The sequence below is a fragment of the Orycteropus afer genome, unplaced genomic scaffold (genome assembly GCF_000298275.1).
Source record: "Orycteropus afer afer isolate SDZICR_OR568_19922 unplaced genomic scaffold, OryAfe1.0 scaffold00129, whole genome shotgun sequence".
NCBI lineage: Eukaryota > Metazoa > Chordata > Mammalia > Tubulidentata > Orycteropodidae > Orycteropus > Orycteropus afer.
The window spans coordinates 8,384,265-8,405,774 of NW_006921716.1; the positions used below are offsets into that span (position 1 = coordinate 8,384,265).

Sequence of the window (21,510 nt, forward strand, 5' to 3'; positions counted from 1 at the left end):
CTTAGGAGGCAGTGAGTTTATGTTGATGAGGGAGGAACAACTCAGAAAAGGAGGGTGAGAATGGTTGTCAACTCAGAGAATATAATCAATATCACTAAATGTTACTTGTAGAGACTGTTGAATTGGTGTATGGTTTACTGTGTATATCCTCAACAACTAAATAAATAAAATTTAGAGTGAAAAAAAAGTACTTGCAATATGCAGATGACAAAAACCTTGCTTGCTGAAAGTGAAGGGGACTTGAAGCACTTACTGACGAAGATCAAAGACTACAGCCTTCGGTATGCGTTACACCTCAATATAAAGAAAACAAAAATCCTCACAACTGGACCAATAAGCAACATCATTATGAAAAGAGAAAAGATTTAAGTAGTTAAAGATTTCATTTTACTTGCGTCTACAATCAATGCTCCTGGAAGCAGCAGTCAAGAAATTAAATAATGTATTGCACTAGGCAACTCTTCTGCAAAAAACTTCTTTAAGGTGTTCAAAAGCAAAGATGTCATTTTGAGGCCTAAGGTGCACCTGACCTAAGCCTGGGGATTTTCATTCACCTCATAGGCATGCAAAAGCTGGACAATGAGTAAGAAAAACAAAGAAGAATTAATGTCTTTGAATTATGGTATTGACAAAGAATATTGAATATACTGTGGACTTTCAGAGAAGAAAAAAATCTGTGTTGGAAGAAGTACAGTGAAAATGCTCCTTAGAGTCAAAGATGGTATCACATACTTTGGATATCTTATCAGGAGGGACATTATGCTGGGTAAAGTAGAGCATCAGAGAAAAAGAGGAAGACCCTCAATGAGATGGATTGACACAATGTCTGCAACAAGGGGCTCAAACATAGCAACTATTGGGAGGATGGCACAAGACAGGGCAGTGTTTCATTTTTTTTAGGGGCCAAAAAGCTGGTTGTTGTGAATCAGAAATGACTTGAGAGCATTATTACGAATTGAGTTGTTACCCCAAAACATATGTGTCAACTTGGCTGGGCCATGATTTTCAGTGGTTTGGCATTTATGTAATGATATCATTAGACAATTGTGTAATGATGTGATAATCCCCCATGTTGTGATGTGATGTGATCAGTCAATCACTTATAAGGGAATTAGGGTGAGATGCAACACCTTTACTCAGGTTATAGTCCTTATCTGATGTAAGGGAGTTTCTTTGGGGTGTGGCCTACACTACTTGTTATCTTACAAGAGACAATAGGAGAAAAATGTGGGCTAGGGAAAGAGGGATCTCAGTACCACTCAGAAAAAAGAGCCTGGAAAAGAGTGCATCCTTTGGGACTGGAGTCCCTGTGCTGAGAACCTCTTCATCCCTGGGGAAGGTGATGACAGTACATGTGGAGATCTCCAAGGGACCCAAGGCCCACAGATGTTGACAGGACACAAAGACCTTCCCTCAGAGCCAACAGAAAGAGAAAACTTTCCCCCTAGAGTTAGTACCCTCAGTTTTGACTTCTAGCCTGCTAAGCTGTAAGAAAATAAATTTCTGTTTGTTAAAGCCATCCACTTGTGGTATTTCTGTTACAGCAGCACTAGATAACTAAGTCAGAACTTAGTATTGGGAGAGTAAGATGCTGCTCTAACAAATACCTACACTGTGGAAGTGGTTTGGGTAAAGGCTGGAGGCTGGACGCGTTTTAAAATGCCTAATAATAAAAGCCTAAATTGCCTTGAAGTGACTGTTGTTGGAATTATGGACATCAAAGGCATTCTTCTGAGAGTGCAGAAGGATATGATGAGAGCAGTAACACCAGAGATGATGCAGACAGCAAGAGAAGTGGTGGAGAAACAGCAGCAGCAGAACCAGGAGACTAGTGTGAGGTGTGAGGTAGTGCAAAAACCAAATCATGAAGCAAAAGAACTGTATGTCTGTGGACCAATGCTTACTGTTAGAGTGGGGTACCCCTGGGCACTTACTGGTAGAGCTAAAGAGCTTTGTAACACTTGCCTGAGCAGGGCAAAGGCTGGACAAGCCCAAGAATCCCAAGGGACTGAGGGGTTAAAAGGCCAAGGAACCAGGAAGCAGAAGCTGAAGAGTATGGAAAACAGAGCTTCCTCAGTCTCAAAGGGTAGGGCTATGTGACTGGGATCTTAAAAGCTTGCAAGCAGCCATCTAGATGCAACGATGGGCCTCTCTTCATCCAGAACAAAGAAGAATGAAGAAAATCAAAGACACTTGGAAATAATTAGTACAAGGGATTGGTACACCATGCAATCCTCAGCCTATTATGACCATGAGACCAGAATAACTAGATGGTGCTCAGCTACCACTGTCAACCACTCAGAGCAGGATCTATGTAGGAGATCCTGGACAGAGTGGGAGAACAATGTGGAACAAAACTCAAAATCATTAAAAAAAAAAAAAAAAAAAAAAACAGGGGGTACCAGGTTTGCTGGTCTGATAGATCCTGATGAGACTACTGAGACTACAGTTCCTAGTTACCCTTCAGTTCTGGAACATAACTTACTCCTGTGGCTTCCAGCCAAACAACAGACAGTCATATGAGCTGAACATTTACATTAGATAGATACACCCCTTGGAGGGATCAATCACGGGAGAATAGAAGGTATTCACAGGGAAATAGCTTGAGGGACAGGAGTGCATAGGGAAGGAAGGACACAGGGAAGAGGTAATTATGGAGAGGAAATGGGAAGAGAGCTGTTGCATTGTAGGAGATTACAGTCAATGTCATGTGACAAAGTGTATGTGAACTGCTGTATGGAAAATGAATTTGCTCTGTAAACTTTCACCCAAATCACAGTAAAAATTAAAAAAAAGAAGAAGAAGAAAAGAAGATGTAGGGCTATGACCTCTGAGGTCTCAAAGGGTGGAACCATAGTCTGCTGGCTCTCAAAAATGGGACACTAGCTTCTTAGGTTTCAAACAATCAGATCGTCACCAACTTGGTTCCAGACTGTGGAGCTACTGTTCACTAGTACCAGTAGGAGGAAGCTAGAGACCCTTCCCAAAGCTGAGGGACAGCTATGCCCAAGGACATACTATGAGTCGCTACTATGCCTAAGGGGCAGAAGAACAGGGCTTCCTTGGGCCATGGGTGTGGTATTGCCATTCAATTGGATTAGGAGACTGGTAGCACCCAAAGCAGAGGGAGAAGACTTGCTTTCCCGGTGGGTCTGAAAGGCAGAGCTGAAGCCCAGGTCTGAAGGGTCTCTACCCAGAATCCAGAGAACATAGCCAACACCTAGAGTCTGGAGGGCATGGCCATTGCCTAGATGGTCTCAAAGAACACACAATTATTTTCAGTCTTGACAGCTAATGTAAACTGTTCTGCTGGGTTTTTGATTTGTTTGGTGGTTCTTATCCCTTCTTTCCCCCCAGTTTCTCCCATTCACAATGGAAGTGTCTACCTCATCCCTGTTCCTGTTTCAGCATTGTACTTTGAAAGCAAATAACTTGTGTTCTACATTCACAGATGAAGAGGAATTTTGCCCTGAAGGAATTTGGACTTGGAGTTGATTTAAGACTTTTAGTATGATAAGATAAGGTTAAAGTGTTTTGCATACAGCAAGGACATGAATTTGGGAGGCCAAAGTGTATCATGTCATGGATTGAATTTTGTGTCCCAGAAATATGTGTCAACTACTTGGCTGGGACATGATTCTTAGTGGTTTGGCAGTTGTGTAGTAATGTAATTTGGAATTATTTACTGGCATAATCATTGCCCATGTTGTGATCTGATGTGATCAGCCAATCAATTGTAATGGGTTTAGGGTGAAATGCAACACCTTTACTTACATCACAGCCTTGATCTGATGAATCCAAGAGATAAAAGGAGAGAGAAGCCAACAGAGAAAAATGATCCTCAGTACCACCTAGAAAGAAGGACCAGGACACAAGTTCCCTGAACTGAGATGCTCCTAGACATAGGGAAAGATTGATACCAAGATATGTGGAGATCTCTAAGGCATTCTGGGCCCATAGATGTTGAAAGGAAATGAGGACCTTTTTCCAGAGGTGACACAGAGAGAAAGCCTACTCCTAGAGCTGGCACCCTGAATTCAGACTTCTAACTTCTTAACCATGAGAGAATAAATTTCTGTCTGTTAAAGCCATCCACATTATTTCTGTTACAGCAACACCTATATAACCAAGACAGGTACTTAACAACAACAACATCATGTTGTTGTGTGCCATTGAGTAAATTTCACAGGGACCCTGTAGGGAAAGTAGGAATGCCCCATAGGGTTTCTAAGGCTGTGATCTTTACAGAAGCAGGTTGCCACACCTTTCTCCCACAGAATGGCTGGGCTAGTGAGTTTGAACCACTGATCTTTCAGTTAGTAGCCAAGCTCTCAACCATGGTTTCTTTCAAGCTACATATATTACTAAAAATTTTGAAAATTGATCTATATAAACAACTATATTATTGTTTTTGTTAGTTGCATAACATCTGCTTGTTAGGTGATTGCTATATACATAAAATATTGCAGGTAGTTTTTAATTTAAAGCAGTTATTAAGGTACTTAAAATGACTACATTGAAGCATTTTTATTATTTTACATACTCGTTTTCAAGTAATGATAGTTATAACTTACATAGATGTGATATTTTATAGTTTTCAGAACTCTGATATAGATAGAGAGAGAGAGAGATTTAATTCTCTCAGAAAACTTTCTGGGAAGACATTGTCTCCATTTTGAAGGTAAGGAAATTGAATCTTGGAAATAATAAATGACGTATTCAAAGGCATGTAATTGGCAGAGGTGGCAATCCACTTCCTTAGATTCTAAGTCTAGTGTTATTCCTAATGAGGTATAAAATTTGTCTGACTATTATCTAATATCATTATAAAAAGCAATAAAACCTATCATCCTTGATTCTCCCTTCTGATTTGACAAGGAACAAAATGTAGTCTTCAGTATAGAAGGATAAAAAATCTCTGTATTAAGAAAAGAACATAGTTTTTGCTTTAACAGAAACCTCGACACCAGTCTTGATATTCTCTTTGAACTATTTTGTGTCATGTCAAAAATTACTTTTTAGGTGGGGACCAGGTTTGCTGGTCCAATAGAGCCTGGTGAAACCACTGAGACTATGGCCCCTAGCTGCCCTTCAGGTCTGGAATTGAACCCACACCTGTGGTTTCCAGCCAAACAAAGTACAGGCAAGTGAGTTAAACATTTACCTCAAGTAGACACACACCCTGGAGAGAACAATCATGGGAGAAGGAAGGGCTGCTTATGCACAGGGAGACAGCTCAGGACGCAGAAGAGTATGGAGGGATGGATACTGGGAAGAGGTGGCTATGGGGAGGAAGTGGGAGAGGAGTTGTTGTATTGTAAATTTTGGTCAATGACATGAGACAAAGTATATGTGAACTGCTGTATGAAAAGTGAATTTGCTCTGTAAATCTTCACCCAAATCAAAATAAAATTTAAAAAAAAAAATTACTTTTTATTCATTTGGTAAAGGTGGAAATTTGGGAGAAAGAGAATCGTTGACATATATCCCCAATTCTGTATTAGTGGGAGATCCCTGGGTGGCACAAATGGTTTATGCTTGACTAATAACCTAAAATTTGACGGTTCAAACCCACCCAGCCTTGCCATGAAAGAAAAGCCTGGTGATCTGCTGTCATAAAGATCACAGCCAAGGAAATTCTATGGAACTCAGTGCTACTCTTTTACACACATGGGGTCACCATTGACTTGAAGGCAATGGGTTTGGTCAGTTGGTGTGTGTGTGTGTGCGTGTGCTTTTTGGTGGAAGAGGGAAAGATGACCTAGGGAGTCATCCTGAGTGGGAGCAGGATGGATTCAAATCAGTGTAGAATTTAGAATTATAGAAGCCTGGGTTTTAATTCCAGATCCACCATATTTTTCTAGCTATATATATATATTAAATAAATTAATGTCTAAATTTCGGTTTCCTCAACTGATAAATTGGCTACAAATCCTACCTCACAGGATTTCTGAGGATTGGGTAAATTATATACGAAAACATAGGGATGAGGTAACCCTCTAAACGTAGACACCACTGCAGTTTTGTAACCCTGGTTTAAATTTCCTTTTCGTGCTTTGTTTGGTGTTGAGCTGGAGAACAGTGACGAATTAATTCCAGCATGGCGTAGGAGATTGACAATAGCTCTTAATCCCTGCTGAAATCTTTCTTGCACCAATACATACTTGTTTGGGCTTATATGTAAGTCAACGTATTGGACTATAACATTTTAAAATATTCTTTAGTTCTTTGGTTCTCTAACCCGTGCATATTTTATAATGATTAGGATTATATATTTATCTGCCAGCAATTTTTCCTCCATTCCTATAAATCAAGAAAAAAGAAAAATGGCATTCACTTTCATTTGTTTTAAATCAAAGTTTTTGAGAGCTTTTATATGTAGGTGCTGTAGTTGATAAGAAAAGAGAAACAGCTCACTCACCACCACCATTTTCCCATCCACCAGCTTTCTCATTATGGTGGTCTCCTTGCCATCCCAGTCCTGAACTTGCATCAAGGAGTCATTATTTAAAGTAACAGTACCCTGTAAAACAGAAAAACACCAAATTTAGCTCAGATGAACACCTCTGAATGCTAAAATGTTATTCTTTTTTCAATTCAGACTCCTAGTAACCCTATAGGTCAGAGCAGAACTGCCCCATAGGATTTCTAGGCTGTAATCCTTATGAGATCAGATTGCCAGGTCTTTCTCTCATGCAGCCACTGGTGGGTTTGAGTTTCTAATCTTTTGGTTAGCAGCCGAGATTTTGAGCCATTACACCACCAGGTTTCCGTACATCAACATAAGGTAAGTACTATTACTATCACCTTTCATAAATGAAAAGACTGAGTCAGCAAGTTTCTGTGACTTGCCCAAGGTCATAGGTTGGTTGGTGGCATAGATGTAATTCATAGGCAGGCAGTACTGTGCTAGAGTCCCCTGTCTTCCCCATTAGGTTACACAGCACAAAGTTTGAGATATCCTACAAACTCTACTCTGAGATCGCAATTATCCAACTGTAATATGTTCTCATTATAATGCTACGTCTCAGAGCTTAAAGTTATACTGAGTTGAGCCTTTACCAAAAATATTTACTATTGTATTCTATTATATTTTCCAGCCTAATGACCATTAGTTGGAGCCTATAATATGTGAATAAAATTACACATGTCTCTTCGAGGCTGAGACAATGAAAAGCTTCCTCTCTCTGCTAATTCAGAAGACCACAAGTTTCAGATGGCATATATTTGTATGTATGAGCTGTATTTTCTTCATGCTGAGTCCCAGAGAAGTTCCAAATCCTTTGCCATCGAACAGGTTCCTATACATAGTGACACTATAGGACAGAGTAGAACTTCCCCATAGGATTTCCAAGGCTGTAAACCTTTACAGAAGCAGACTGACTCATCTTTCTGTCACAGAGCAGCTGGTGGGTTCAAACCTTTGTCATTTGACTAGGAGTAAAATGCTTTAACCACTGTGCCAGAGCTCCTTCACAAACAGATTAAGTGGTGCATATTCCCTATTCCTCCTCATAAACCAAGTTTCCAAACTCCATTCCAACACCGAACACAAACTCTGATTCATCCCCTAGTGGGCACCCGATCTGTGTCAGAGTCGGACTGTGCTCCACAGGGTTTTCAGTGGCTGGTTTTTCACAAGCAGGTCACCAGGTCTTTCTTCAGAGGTGCCCCTGGGTGAACTCAAAACTCCAACCTTTCCATTTGCAGCTAAGTGTGTCAAACATTTTCGCCAATCAGGGACTGAAAATACATCCTAGGAGTCAGAGATAATCCCACTTGCCCCAGAGAGGCAGAGGTTAAAGTGTTGCAGCCACAAGCCAAGGAGTGTCGGCTGCCACTTGAAGCTGGAAAATAAGGTCGATTCTGAAGGTCCTCTAGAATTAGAAAAAATGTTTGTAAAATCATCATTTTTAAGCCACTAAGAGTTTGTGGTTATTACCGTAGCATAACTTAGCCTATACCTGTGGATACAAGTTTTATTCATTATAATTCTATGTATGAACAATTGTTACAAAATAGTAACTGAGAACTTTTGTTTTTGAGAGAACTAAGCTCCGTAACTGAATGCTACTCTAGGGAAATAACTCTCAAAATGTGGTTTGCTAAATAACTTCATCAGAATCATTGCTAAAAATGCAATTTTCAGGTTCCTAACCCAAACATCAGCACCTCTGGGGATGGGCCCTAGAAGCAGATACTTTCCACAAGGATCCCACAAGATTTGTACGTATGTTAAAGTCTGAAATTCTTGGACCTATGTGTTATCTAAACATTTATCTATTAAAGATTTTAGATATATTTTATGTAACAATGTGCTATCTTATTTAGAATAGTTTTCAGCTAACATTCTTAAAAAAATCTATCTGAAAGATTGTAGGCCTCACCTTGGTTTTATGACCATCTGGTGCAGTTTCCTCAAACTCTTCTCCCAGTTTAAAGGAGATCTCACTATTTTTAAAGATGCTTTTGGTTTTTATAGTGGTCACATCTCCATTTGTACTGATGATCACAGTGGGTTTTGCCAGACAGCCTAGTTTTCTGCTTAATCTTCCTATACCTAGAAATCAGATAAAAGGACACAACAGTTAAATCTGTTGTTGGGTCCAAGAACTGCCAAGAGTTGTGTAATTCTTTGTTAACTGAGAGGCTTGTGTGTTAATCAGATTTAATACTGCATGAATTCAAGTATCTAAAGCTAGTGGTTTCACCATTATATTGTAAAAATTGACTTTTTTTTAATATGGAAAAAGTCAGTATCTAGTTTTTGTCTAATAGTTGTCATGTTTCTCTAGTCCAGTAGTTATCAACATTGTTGGATCATTGATTACTTTGAAATCAAATTAAAGCTATAAGCCATCTCCTTATTTTAAAAATACACCCATTTACATATAAGCAAAATAGTTTGACATGAATTCTTCCAGATATCTTCTTTTTACTTAGATTTAAAATATAGATTTATGTTTTATTATATCATTTATTGAATTTCTGGCCACTCCTCATCAATATACAACTGCAACCATTTTTCAAGTATTTTCAGCAAAGTTTTACTTATGTGTGGTATTCATTATATATTTCAATAATTTCTGTATTCTGTGGATACCCTCTCTTTGGAGTGGGCACAAATATGTATCTCTTCCAGTGGGTTGGCCAGGTAGCTGTTTTCCAAATTTCTTGGCGTAGACAAGTGAGCATCTCCTGAATCTGTTAGTTGAAACATCTCAAGGGATATTCCATCAATTCCTGGAGCCTTGTTTTTCACTTTGTTTTTCAGTGCAGCTAGGACTTCTGCTTTTAATACCATCAGTTCATTATCATATGATACCTCTTGAAATAGTTGCACATCAACAAATTCTTTTTGGTATAGTGACTCTGTCCATTCCTTCTATCTCCTTTTGTTGCTTCCTGATTCGTTCAATATTTTGCCCATAGAATCCCCCAATATTGCAACTCAAGGCTTGAATTTTTTCTTCAGTTCTTTTAGCTTGAGAAATACTGAGCATGTTCTTCCTTTTTGGTTTTCTAATTCCAATTCTTTGCACATTTCATTATAATACTTTACTTTGTCTTCTCTAGTTGCCCTTTGAAATCTTCTGTGCAGCTCCTTCATTTAATCATTTCTTCTATTCATTTTAGCTACTCTCCATTCAAGAGCAAGTTTCGGGGTATCTTCTAACATCTATTTTGGACTTTTCTTCATTTCCTGTGTTTTTAACACCACTTTTCTTTCTTTGTGTATGATGTTCTGGATGTCATCATACAACTTGTCTGGTCTTCGGTCACTGACATTCAATCTATCAAATCTTTTCTTCAGATTATCTCTAAATTCAGGTGGGATACAATCAAGGTCATATTTTGACTTTCATGGATTTGTTTTAATTTTCTTCAGATTCAACTTAAACTTGCATATGAGCAATTGATGGTCTGTACCACGGTCAGCATCTAGCCTTGTTCTGACTGATACTATTGAGCCTCTCCATTATCTCTTTCCACAGATGTAGTTGATTTGATTTCTGTGTATGCCATTGGGCAAGGTTTACATGTATAGTCACTTTCTATTGTTGAAAAAGATATCTGCAATGAATAAGTCATTCCTCTTGCAAAATGCTATCATGTGATTCCCAGTGTCATTTCTATCACCAAGACCATATTTTCCAACTACCAATGATGATTCTTTGCTTCCAACTTTTGCACTACAATAACCAGTAATTATCATTTCTTCTCAATTGCATATTTGGTCAATTTCAGACTGTGAAAGTCTGTGAAAATCTTCAATTTCTTCATCTTTTGCTTTGCTGGTTGGTGTGTAAATTTGAATACTAGTTGTAGTAATTGGTCTTCTTTGTAGATATATGGATATTATCCTATTACTGACAGCATTGTACTTCAAGATAGATCTTGATATGTTCTTTTTGATGATGAATACAATGCCATTCCTCTTCAATATGTCATTCTTGGCATAGTACACCTATGGTTATCTGATTCAAAATGGCCAAAAACAGTCCATTTTAGCTCACTAATGCCTAGGATAGTAATCTTTATGCATTCCATTTCATTTTTGACAACTTCCAATTATCCTAGATTCATACTTTGTATATTTCTCATTCTGATTATTAATGAATATTTGCAGCTATTTCTTCTCATTTTGAGTCATGCTCATCAGCACAAATTTTTGCAGCAGTATACTGACAGGGAACTGCCAGAAACTCAAGCCAGATTCAGAAGAGGTGTGGAATGAGTGATATTACTCCTAATGTCAGATGGACCTTGGCTGAAAGTAAAGCATACCAGAAAGATGCCTACCTGTGTTTTGTTGATGAGGCAAAGGCATTCAATTGTGCGGATCACAAAAAATTATGGATAACATTGAAAACAATGGGAATTCCAGAACACTTGTTATGCTAATGAGAAACTTATACATAGATCAAGAGGCTGTCATTCAAACAGAACAAGGGGATATGCATGGTTTAAAATCAGGAAAGGTGTCCATCAGCTTTGTATCATTTCATTACACTTATTCAATCTGTATGCTGAGCAAATAATTCAAGAAGCAGGACTATATGAAGAAGAACAGGTCATCTGGATTGGAGGAAGATTCATTAACAACCTGCAATATGCAGATGATACAACTTTGCTTGCTGAATGTGAAGGGAACTTGAAGCACTTACTTAGGAAAATCAAAGACTGCAGTTCTTAGTATGTATTGCACTTCAACATAAAGAAAACAAAAATCTTCACAACTGGACCAGTAAACAGCATAGTGATAAATGGAGAAAAGTTTGGAATTATCAGGGATTTCATTTTACTTGGATCCACAATCAACACCCATGGAAGCAGCAGTTCAAGAAATCAGATGTGGTATTGCCCTAGGCAACTGCTGCAAAAGACCTCTTTGAAGTATTAAAGAGAAAAGATGTCACTTTGAAGACAAAAGTGTGCCTGGCCCAAGCCATGGTCTTTTCAATCACCTCATATGCACACATGCACTTACACGCACACATGCACACATATGAACGTGTAAGCTGGACAATGACTAAGAAAGACCAAAGAAAAATTGATATATTTGAATTGTGATGTTGGCAAGGAATACTGAAAATACCAAGAACAGCCATAACAACAAATCTGTCTTGGAAAGAAGTACAACTGGAATGTTCCTTAAAAGCAAGAATGGTCAGACTTCTTCTCACATTCTTTGGTCATGTTGTCAGAAGGGACCAATCACTGGGGAAGGATATTATGGTTGGTAAAGTAGAGGGTCAGTGAAAAATAGGAAGAGCTTCAATGAGATGGATTGACTCAGGGGCTGCAATGATGGGATCAAGCATGGGGAAGATTGTGAGGACGGTGCAGGACAGGGCAGTGTTTCGTTCTGTTGTACAAAGGGGTCACTATGGGTCAGAGCCAACTCAACAGCACTTAACAACAACAAAATATCATTTATTATATTTATATTAAGAAGTCTTGATGGTGTAGTGGTTAAGTGCCCAGTTTCTAACTGAAAAACCATCAGTTTGAACTTATCAGCTGCTTCCTGGGAGAAAGGCTGTGGCAGTCTGCTCCATAAAGATTGTTGTTGTTATGTGCCGTGGAGTCGGACATGACTCATAGCAACCCCTCCTGGGGTTTCCAAGACGGTGTCACTGCCAGCCTTCTGGTTAGCAGTCAAGTGCCTTAGGCACTACACTATACAGCCTAAGAAACCTTATGGGGCAATTTTACTCTGTTCTAAATCATTAGAATTGACTTGATGGCAACAGGTTTTTATAGTTATATTATAGTTAAATTACTCATTTGTTTTTTCTTCTTATCTGTATGTCTTGGAGACTTACCAATAACATTGAGACCATGCTAGTACACATAGAATTATATTTTTTATAGCCATTTTTTCATTTTTTTAAATTCTATTCCATAGAATATATATACCCAAATTTCCATAAAATATACATACTCAAATTTATTTATCTATCCCCCATTGATGAGCAGTTAGTTTGTTTCCATTTTTTGTTACAAATAATGCCTCAGTGAACATCCTTGCACATACAACTTTATTTAGTACATTAAGAATGTTTTCTATAGAAATAGAATTACACATAGTTAAATCTCTGTTGTTATTGCTATTGTTGTTCTTAGGTGGTATCGAGTTGGCTCCAACTCACAGCAACCCCACGTACAATAGAATGAAACACTGCCCAGTCCTGTGCCATCCTCCCAATCCTTGCTATGCTTCAGCCCATCATTGCACCCACTGTATCAGTCCATCTCATTGAGGGTCTTCCTATTTTTCACTGACCCGCTATCAAGTATGATATCCTTCTCCAGAGACTGGTCCCTTCTGACAACATGACCAAAGTAAGTGAGATGAATGAACTCTGGCCATTGTTGCTTCTAAGCAGCATTCCGGCTGCACTGCCTCCAGGACAGATGTTCATTCTTCTGACAGTCTGTGTTTCCAGTATTCTTTGCCAACACCACAATTCAACAGCGTCAACTCTTCTTTGGTCTTTCTTATTCATTGTCCAGCTTTCACATGCAAATAAGGCCACTGAAAATACCACAGCTTGGGGTAGGCATTTCTTAGTCTTCAAAGTGATATCTTTGCTCCTTAACACTTTAATGAGGTCTTTTGCAGCAGATTTGCCTAATGCAAAACAACGTCTGATTTCTTGACTGCTGCTTCCATGGGTGTTGATTCTGGACCCAAGTAAAATGAAATCCCTGACAACTTGAATCTTTTCTCCATTTATCATAATGTTGCTTTTTGGTCCAACTGTGAGTATTTTTATTTTCTTCATGTTGAGATTTAATCTATTCTGAAGGTTGTAGTCTTTGATCTTCATCAGTAAGTGCTTCAAGTCATCTTCACCTTCAGCAAGTAAAGTTGTGTCATCTGCATATCACAGGTTACTAATGAGTCTTCCTACAATCTTGATGCCCCATTCTTCTTTATACAGACCAGCTTCTTGGATTAGTTGCTCAGCATACAGAATGAATAAGTATAGGGAAATGATACAAGCCTGATGCACATCCTTTCTGATTTTAAAAATGTGTATCCCCTTGTTCTATTTGAATGACAACCTCTTGGTCTATGTATAAGTTTCTCATTAGCATAATAAAGTGTTCTGGAATTGCCATTCTTCTTAATGTTATCCATAATTTTTATGATCTACACAATCAAATGTCTTTGCCTAGTCAATAAAACACAGGTAAACATCTTTCTGGTATTCTTTGCATTCAGCCAAGATCCATCTGATATCAGCAATGATATTCCTAATTCCACATCTTCTTCTGAATCCAGCAGTTCTCTGTTAATATACTACTGCAACTGTTTTTCGATTATCTTCTGCAAAATTTTACCTGCATGTGATATTAATGATATTGTTTGATAATTTCCACATTCTATTGGATCACTTTTCTTTGGAATGGACACAAATATGGATCTCTTCCAGATAGTGGGCCAGGTAGTTGTCTTCCATATTTGGCATAAATGAGTGACTGCCTCCAGCACAGTAACTCTTTGTTGAAACATCTCAGTATATATTCCATCAATTCACCAATTCCTTCAGTGAAGCTTGGACTTCTTTCTTCAATACCGTAGGTTCTTGATCATATGCTGTCTCCTGAAATGGTCCAGTGTCAGTCAATTCTTTTTAGTACAGTGACTCCGTGTATTCCATCCATTTTTTTTTTTTTCTGATACTTCCTGCATCGTTCAATATCTTGCCCATAGAATCCTTCAGTATTGCAACTCTCAGCAAGCAATGTTGTGTTATCTGCATATTGCAGGATTGAGTCTTCCTCAAACCTGACGCCACATTCTTCTTCATATATTCCAGCTTCTGGGATTATATGTGATAGCATTTATCAAAAACATCCTTTATTTTGGGGTACTTCTTAGTGTGATCTACTCTTTTGTATCTCAAAAGTGACTGGCTTAAGATACACCCTACAATGGCACGGTCTAATTAACAGATCAAAGAAAACCTAATCCCAGTTAGGACTATATCTACTTGTATCACTCACTCTCACTCACTCACTCACTGCCGTGTCGGATCCAACTCATAGAGACTCTTCCTGGTGTTTTTGAGAAGGTATCACCATGGAAATAGATTGATCAACCTTCCTTCCGAGGAGTGGCTGATGGCTTTAAACTACCAGCCTTCTGGTTTGCAGTCAAATGCCTTAGGCACTATGCCACCAGAGCACCTAATTACATGTATAAGGGACAGAATTTGGAACAAAATATTTTTTTCTTTTTATTTAACTTTTTATTGTAATTTGGGTGAAAGTTTACAGAGCAAATGCATTCTCCATTCAATGGTTCATACATATTTTGTTTTGTGACATTTTTAAAAACAATCAATTTTACATTCAATAAAATGTATCTTGGAAACACTTTACATACATTAAAGTGCACCCATTTTAAGTATACTATTTGATGAGTTTTGACTACATTCAAGATACATGATTGATACAAAATATGCAAGAACTTATATGACTTTTGTTTTTAGTACAATTTTTTTGCGCTTTCCTTGTTAGATCCTATGTCCCATGATTTGAGTTGCAGGACTCTTGACCCTCCTGACTAATGATGGATCTCTCTTTCCAAAACCCATCCTTGGCCAGACCACGTCACCAACTCTGTATGTTTCCTTGAACCCTGGCTTGTTCCTGACTCCAATATCCACACAGTTCTCCCTGGGACAGCCTCCAGCCTGGCCATGTGGAAGGTGAATTTTATGAGCAAGAAATAAACTTTCACTGGAGCAAGGCATTGAGATATTGGGCTGTTTCACCAGCTGTTGTTGTTAGGTGTCATCTAGTAGGCTCCCATTCATAGCAACGCTAAGTAAAACAGAATGAAACACTGCTCGGTCCTATGTCATCCTCACAATCTTTGCTGTGCTTGAGCCCATTGCTGCAGCCACTGTGTTAATCCATCTCATTGAGGGTCTTCTTTTTTAGAACAAATATTTTTGGGGGACATAATTCAATCCATAAAACTTTACCCTTTGGCCTCCTGAAGTTCATGCCTTTCCCACATGGAAAATACATTCATCCTATAACATCATCCCAAAAGTCTAACATCAATTGTTAAGTCTAAAATCGTATCTTCTGAATCAACTAAATCAAGTATTAATATGAATCTTGGCATATTCTATCCTGGGTCAAAACTCCTTTCTACCTCCTCTACACTCGTGAAGTCTAGAGTACAAGCTATCTGTTTCCACAGTACAATGGTGGAACAAAAACAAGGTAAACATTTCCATTACAAATAGGAGATATTATGAGTACCAAACAAGTTCAAAACTGAGCAGAACAAATTCCATTAGCTCTCAATACTGTGGAGCATGATCACAAAATATTGTTGTTGTTGTTGTTATTTGCCGTCGAGTCGGCCCCGACTCATAGCGACCCCTCCTTGGGTTTCCAAGGCAGTATCACTACGGAAGTAGGATTGCCCAACCTTCCTTCCGACGAGTGGCTGGTGGGTTTGAACCGCCAGCCTTCTGGTTAGCAGTTAAGTGCCTTAGGCACTATGCTACCAGAGCCCCTCACAAAATATTAGAGGTTGAAAAATGACCCCCAATGATATTCACATGCTATTCCCTGGAACCTATGAATGTGACCTTGTATAGTAAAAGGGACTTTGCAAAAGTAGATTAAGTAAAGGATTTTAACATGAGGAGATTATCCTGGATAGCCGAAAAGGGTTTTATGTGACAATAGGAACAGAGACTGGAGAGTTGAGGTTATAAACCAAGGAATGTTGAAAGCCGCTGGAAGCTGGAAAATAAGATCTATTCTGAAGATCCTCTAAACATTTAGAGCAAATGTAAAATGTTCATTTTTAAAAAATAATTGTTTTTGTTTAAATCTTGTATTAAAATCATTTTCTGATTAGTGTATGGTACATGTATATTTTATCTAAGTAAATCTACGATAAATTACTTGAGGACAAGAAATATTTTAATCCCAATCTAGACTTGCATAGAACAGTATTTATAATATGTGCCAGATCAATATTGCTTCTGAGTAAATCAATTGCTTCTAAGTAAAGAGCTTGGTGGTACAGTGGGTAAGGCATTTGGCTGCTCACCAGAAGGTTGGCAGTTCAAAGCCACTAACTGCTCCATCGTAGGAAGATGAGGCAATCTACTTTCATAAAGGTTTACAGCCTTGGAAACCGTATGGGGGTCACTATGGGTTGGGATCCACTCAGTGGCAGTGCATTTTTTTTTTTTTTGGAAGTTACCAAAAACCAATTCTGACTCATTGTGACCCCTCCTTGGGTTTCCGAACCAGTATCTCTACAGAAGTTGATTGCCCAGTCTTCCTTCTGAGGAGTGGCTGGTGGGTTTAAACCACCAGTCTTCTGGTTAGCAGTCAAATGCCTTAGACATTACACCACCAAAATCAAGGGTTTCAAAATTATTCTGAGTTGTTACAGACCAAGTTCTGTGCTATCAACACTCCCTTTTTGCCTGGATACTATGTGCAAGGAACAGGGCTTACCTAGTTCTTCCATGTATTCTTCAAAATTTTCACAAGACATGGATTTCCAAGTTCCTTGGAGCTGATCAACCATTCTGTCTGTGATAAATTGATCTTTAGAAAAAGGAAAGAAAGTATAATTTACCTGTTCCTGTCAGTGTTCTCTGAAATAGTACTGGAATCTGTTTACACACAATTCTAGGAAGACAGTGCCATGACAAAAGTTAGGGAAAAAACATGGGGAATTCTAACCCTACCCTTTTTCCATGTTACCATCTGACGGTGAGAAACCCTCTTAAATGTAAATAAGTCACGACAAAAATAAAAGCATAATGAGGCTTTTAGCAGAATTAGATGTTATAATTTAGGATCAAATGTAGATGTAATAAATTTTGTCTAGTTCATTCCTTAGGAACTGCTGTACACACAGGTAAGGTGTAGGGGTAGACTTAGGCAGCCATGCTTATGCCATTGTTGTTGTTGTTATATGCCGTCGAGTCGGACTCGACTCATAGCGACCCCTCCTTGGGTTTCCAAGGCAGTATCACTACGGAAGTAGATTGCCTCATCTTCCTTCCGAGGAGTGGCTGGTGGGTTTGAACCGCCAGTCTTCTGGTTAGCAGTCAAGTGCTTTAGGCACTACGCTACCAGAGCTCCCTGCTTATGCCATAGATCCTTGAAAAATAAGCAAGAGAATAGAAAAAACAGGAAGAAAGAAGAAGAGAAAGAAATCATATTCTCTCTCTCTGTCTCTCTGTCTCTCTCTCTCTGTCTCTCTCTCTCTCTGTCTCTCTCTCTCTCTCTCACACACACACACACATAGAAACTTGTTAAGGATGATTTTTTAGGTGCCAGCTCAATATCCCACAAGCTCAATGAGAATCATCATTGCTATGAGAACACCAAATATCTTCTTAGTAAATCCCCCTTAATTTGAACTTGTTTCTGTTCCTTTCAAGCTTGACGATAACACTCTGTAAGAAATCAGAGCAGAGGAGTTTACAAGGAATATGAGAGCAAGTACACCAACTAGAGAAGAGACACCAAAGATTAAGTTACAGGATCAACACAGTCTATACCTGTCATCAACCTCTGAGGACATCATTGTTGATTCTAGATAATACTTGATGCCATATGCTGAAACAGAGTTATTAAGGAAAACTGAAATTATAAAATCCTCTCCTTAAGACAGGAAGTGAGATAACAACTCCCATTGCAATGCTAAATTTTCAGGCTTCAGTATCTTTAAAATGTACTTATCCAGGCCACTGGTAGTCCTCATAATTATTCAATCAACAATTTGGAGCAAATTGTATTATACGCCTGCTATAAAGCTAAGCAATTTTGCATACAGTAACTGATTTAATGCCTCAGGTATAGTTGACTCAGATACCATAGTTTATTTTTTTGTTTGCTTTCTTTTCCTGAATATCAACTTTAACATTATGATTTCTTTTTAAATTAAGGTGATTACCATTTGTACTAAGGTTGTGACCACTCAATAACTTCATAAGCACGAGGCTGAAGACAGGAAATTACCCACCACTGAAGGTACTAAAACTATTTCAACATTTCTCAAGAAAATATTGAATGTGTTACCACATATATTGGATATACAGTGATCCTCCAAAACAAGGAAAATCACCTTTTAAAAATCACCTCTTTGAAGAAGGCATCATATTGGGAACTTAGTATCGATCTCTGTGGCTGACATGTTGAACTCTCAGAGATGACAGTAGCTAAGTCAGCTTTGGTAGGTGGGAATCCATACTGCTGAGCCCATGCACATCTTCTGGTACTGTGGCCACTTGTTCACGTGTCCATTGTGTGAATTCAAAGACCTGCTAATGTCAGTTGGCCTAGCCATTTTGCCTACTTGGTTGTTCCAAGCTTCTTCTGTGATTGATGTTTTGTGGTGTCTGGTGATATTCACAAGAAAAATCTTCACACTTCATGCTCACTCTATATTCATCCACATTACTTTACTCCAAACTTCATTGTTTCCAATTTTTCAGTCTTTTTCCTTCTAGATCACTGACCAGATTATCAGACTATTGGCTCTACCCATAAGTATGTGTATATTCTTATCTCAGGCAACCACTCCCTCTATACCAAATAAGTAATGAGGTGTTGTCCACTGGGATGCTATTCCCTCACCAGTAATCCTCAAGTCCCTTCCTGCTCCAAGTATAATTCTGCCACTGTCCAATTTCTGCTTGCATTCACATAATGAGATAACTTCACATAAAACATGTCCAGCCTTTTCCTCCTCCTTCAGGTCTATGGGACTCCCATATAGCTCTAAGTATGATCTGAGGGAAGGGTGCTGGTATAACCATGGTGGATAATATGGGGATCTGGGATACCTGGCAATGCAGTTAACTCATGACTTCTGATCTTGCTTAAGCTTGATCCCTGATGCACAATTTCAATATTATGATGGCCTGCTGCTGGGCCTGCCAGAGTTTATGACATAGTGGGTCTGACGGAATCCAGGTCATAATGGACAGTTCTGGAAGTAGAGTTATTTGATGTCCTATAGTCAAGAATTCTATCTCTTTCTGGGCCCAGTAATACACCAGGAACTCTCTTTCAACACCACACAAGTCTCTGTTACAGATGGTATGACCTCACTTTAGAACCCCAGAAGACTGTGTTGTGATGCTCCTACTAGGGCTTCACAGAGTGACACACTACTTGATTTCCTATCATTAACACCTCCAACACTAAGATCATATGACCCAACCAGTAGGAGTGCTTGTACTGCAGCCTTAATTTAACTGCAATCTCTTTTCTGCTCCAGATCCCACTCAAAGAAGGCAGCTTTTCATGTTACTCAGTATATGGGCTGGAATAGCTTTCCTATGCATAGAATATGTTGCTACCAGAAGCCAAAGGAATTCAGTTTCTTTCTGGTTAAGAGTGCAAGATGCAACAATTTTGGAAGAGCAGTCCTGGCATTACCCTGCGAAATAAACCCTAAAAAATGTTACTAGAGTAAATGATACCTCAGTCATCATAGGTTTTAACTCTCATACTCTGGGTTAATGTGTCTCCTCCAGAATATTAGCCACTTCTTGTTCATTTTGCCTGATGTTTTACAGGATGTACAGACAGTTCAATCTCATCTGACTATACTGTGACAAAGAGAGAGAGTTAACATAGCCCTGGGACAAAACAACAAATGTATATTCTTGCATTCCACATGAATACAAACTGTTTCTAGCCCTCTTTTCTGGTACTTTTTCTTGACTGGGATAGATGAGAATGTGTTTGCCAAATCAATGTCTATATACCATGCACTAGAAGCTATAGCAATCTGCTCTAGCAAAGATACCACATCCAGCACAATAGCCACAACTGAGGCTATTACAGGCACACCTCGTTTTATTGTGCTTCACTGTATTGTGCTTTGCAGATACTGTGTTTTTTGCATATTAAAGGTTTGTGGCAACCCTGCGTCAAGTCTACTGGTACAATTTTTCCAACAGCATGTGCTCAATTCATGTCAAATGTGTTACATTTTGGTAATTCTCACAATATTTCAAACTTTCTCATAATACTATTGCACACTTCACAGACTACCAAAACCAAAAAACCAAACTCACTGCCATAGAGTCAGATCTGACTCATAGCAACCCCTCCTCGTGTTTCCGGGAAGTAGACTGCCCAATCTTCCTTCTAAGTAATGGACTACAGGATATTGTAGACATAACTTTTGTATGTACTGGGAGACCGAAAAATTCATGTGACTTGCTTTATTGTTTATTTGTTTTACTGTGGTGTGGTATTCGCTTTATTATTTACTGGTTTGGAACAAAACCCACAATATCTCTGAGGTATCCCTGCACTAGATTGAATTTGTGGTAGTCTATAGTCATTCTCCAATACTTATTTTGTTTCTGTAGGGACCACACTGGAAATAGCAGATGGAGCTATGATATGCAACCACTCCTACATCCTGAAAATCTTTTAGGATTACACTAATTTCTGTTATCTCTCCCTACATCATCATCAAATGCAATATGTCAATCCCAATTACACACTTGGGGAACAGGAGAATTGCCATTGGATGGGTCCTCAAACCTAATGAACCTACTTTAAGCCAGTGGAGGTTAAAATCTCCATTCTAACATGATGCTTTGGAACCTATGTTAATTCAGACCCAATGCTATCAAAATATCTGAATATTTATTTCCCCAGTTTGTTTTTTTTTTTCCCCAAGTAAATGAACAGAGGTTTCTTTTAAGGGAAATAGGAAATATTAACACAGTATGTCATTGCCATGGTATTTCAGGGTTCTTCCTTCTGTGGACTTGGCCACCTCTTCAGTCATCGTTTGTGGGTCTGAAAACTGGCTTGGGTCAGGGATTTGAGGAAAGGATCATGGCTTACTATTGGAATGACCATGGCAGCCAGCTGCTCATTCATTCTTGCCTTCTTTTTATTGCATATATTAAGCAGCATGTTCACTGGCTATCCATCAATTCTGTCTGTAGGGATGCAATGTCCTATTAA

General features: G+C 38.7%; 1 protein-coding gene across 1 annotated transcript in view; it reads right to left on the bottom strand.

Annotated features, from left to right (window-relative positions):
* The window catches only part of FABP12 (fatty acid binding protein 12), an 18,242-nt gene extending 1,156 nt beyond the window's left edge, over positions 1-17,086 (bottom strand). The window contains exons 1-3 of the mRNA XM_007944660.1: positions 17,014-17,086; positions 8,388-8,560; positions 6,422-6,523 (exon numbers count right to left, since the gene is read on the bottom strand). Coding sequence (XP_007942851.1) covers positions 6,422-6,523; positions 8,388-8,560; positions 17,014-17,086 — 348 coding nt within the window. The remainder of the gene's footprint in view (positions 1-6,421; positions 6,524-8,387; positions 8,561-17,013) is intronic.
* Positions 17,087-21,510: the final 4,424 nt, after the last annotated feature.